Here is a 1,716-nt window from a genome sequence, read left to right on the forward strand (position 1 = left end):
AAATTAAAATTATATTTCTATTTTTAAGAGAAACAATATATGCCATAAGAAAATCTCTTTTACTCACCTTTAAAGTATCACAGATTTCTTGTACTTGTTTCTCTTTACTACACAAAACAGCATGACATCTCAGTTCGTGCTTTAGCTTACGGCCCTCATGACGATAAATCCAACAGAAGACACGTGGATAGTTCTTTGGTGCACAGCAATGTGTGATACGATTGGCCCAATATTCTGTTAGTCCGTGTTGTCTGGTTGTTGCTTTCAAACCAGAGGCACATACTTTTAGGCGCATTATTACGTCGGGTTTATTATTTTGCGTATAATTGCGCCACAGCGTATTTAACTGCTTTTCCACACAACCTTCGCCTGAGCGGAAAAATAATAATGAAAAATTATATTAATATTAACTATTTTATACAAATGTTTAATATTTTTCAACAATAACATGTGTTATTTAAATTCATCCTTACCTTTTGCCCATCCCGTCAAAACATTGCCCAAATATGACACCTTAAATTCTGGATCCGGTGAACTAATATCCACACTATGCGTACGTTTCCACCACAGTTTACCCAAACCTCTGGATATGGTGCGCATAGCCTTAGAACCCAAATCATCGTGACGTGATTCATGAAAATGTTCCAAAGCCAACATTTCACTATCCAATGTATCCGAATTGGTCATTGTTTTTTCGATTAGCACAACTGGAGGTGATGCTACATCAGCATCATCTTTGGCATAACGTTTGAAACGTTCCAAATAGGGACCGCTAGAACGACGTCTACCGCCATAGGTATTGAATTTTCCGGTTGACACTTTCTTCTCTTCTTTATCGAATTTTTTGGCATTATAGGTATTGCCCAGAAGACGTGATATGGAAGAGCTTTTAACAAATTTATTGTGTCTGGGTGGTGTGCCTATGGGTACAGGTGTGGGTTGACAGGGAAATCCTGAATCTGTGGTAGCACTATCTGACTTTTCTTGGTTTTTATGATTGTCTTTTTTTGCTAATTTTTGTTCATCTAATGATTTGGATTTTTTGCTAAAACCAAATATTGTTAAACGTTCCTTTGGTTTTTGACTGTTATTGTTTTGTTGTTGTTGATTGTTGGTTGTTGTTTTTGGCACTTTGTTGTTGTTGATGATGTTGTGTGTTAAATTATTTATATTGTTATTAAGATTATGATTGTTGTTATTATTGTGAGAGACTTTAACAAAATCTACTTCATCTTTGGACAGGGTTTCTTCCGGTGCTGCAGTTGCTCCGGCTGTTACATTTATTGTAGCCATTTTATTTTGCGTTTCTTTTAATATTTGTACTGGAGTTTTGTTTTAAGTTTATTTGTTTACTTTTATTATTGTTTATTTTCTATTTTACAATAAAATGTTGTAATCTTTATAAAAACACACATAATAATCCTTTAGATTCAATTGCAAAATAATATTTCAACAAATTAAAGCTGCTGGTAGATTTTTAACAAAACTGTAAAGAGATAATATTTAAAAAAAATAATTTGTTTATAGTTTTTGTTTAAAACTTTCTTAAAAATATAGATATTTAACTTTATTATGATTAAAATCTATTTTATTCTTTCTAACAAGTTTCAACGCTTTCGCTGTTACTGTGTTTAGTGTTTAAACAAGTTGTCATATGTATGGTAACTCTGTTTTCATATGTAAACAAACTTTACACCAACTAACATTTTTGTTTAA

The 1,716-nt window shown here is 32.3% G+C and overlaps 1 protein-coding gene across 1 annotated transcript in view; it reads right to left on the reverse strand.

Moving 5' to 3' along the window:
• The window catches only part of LOC111687707, a 4,073-nt gene extending 2,655 nt beyond the window's left edge, over nucleotides 1-1,418 (reverse strand). The window contains exons 1-2 of the mRNA XM_023450176.2: nucleotides 474-1,418; nucleotides 68-369 (exon numbers count right to left, since the gene is read on the reverse strand). Coding sequence (XP_023305944.2) covers nucleotides 68-369; nucleotides 474-1,293 — 1,122 coding nt within the window. The 5' untranslated portion in view covers nucleotides 1,294-1,418. The remainder of the gene's footprint in view (nucleotides 1-67; nucleotides 370-473) is intronic.
• Between the last annotated feature and the right edge of the window lie 298 nt (nucleotides 1,419-1,716).

This window comes from Lucilia cuprina, chromosome 4 (assembly GCF_022045245.1).
Source record: "Lucilia cuprina isolate Lc7/37 chromosome 4, ASM2204524v1, whole genome shotgun sequence".
In the NCBI taxonomy this organism is placed as follows: Eukaryota; Metazoa; Arthropoda; class Insecta; order Diptera; family Calliphoridae; genus Lucilia; species Lucilia cuprina.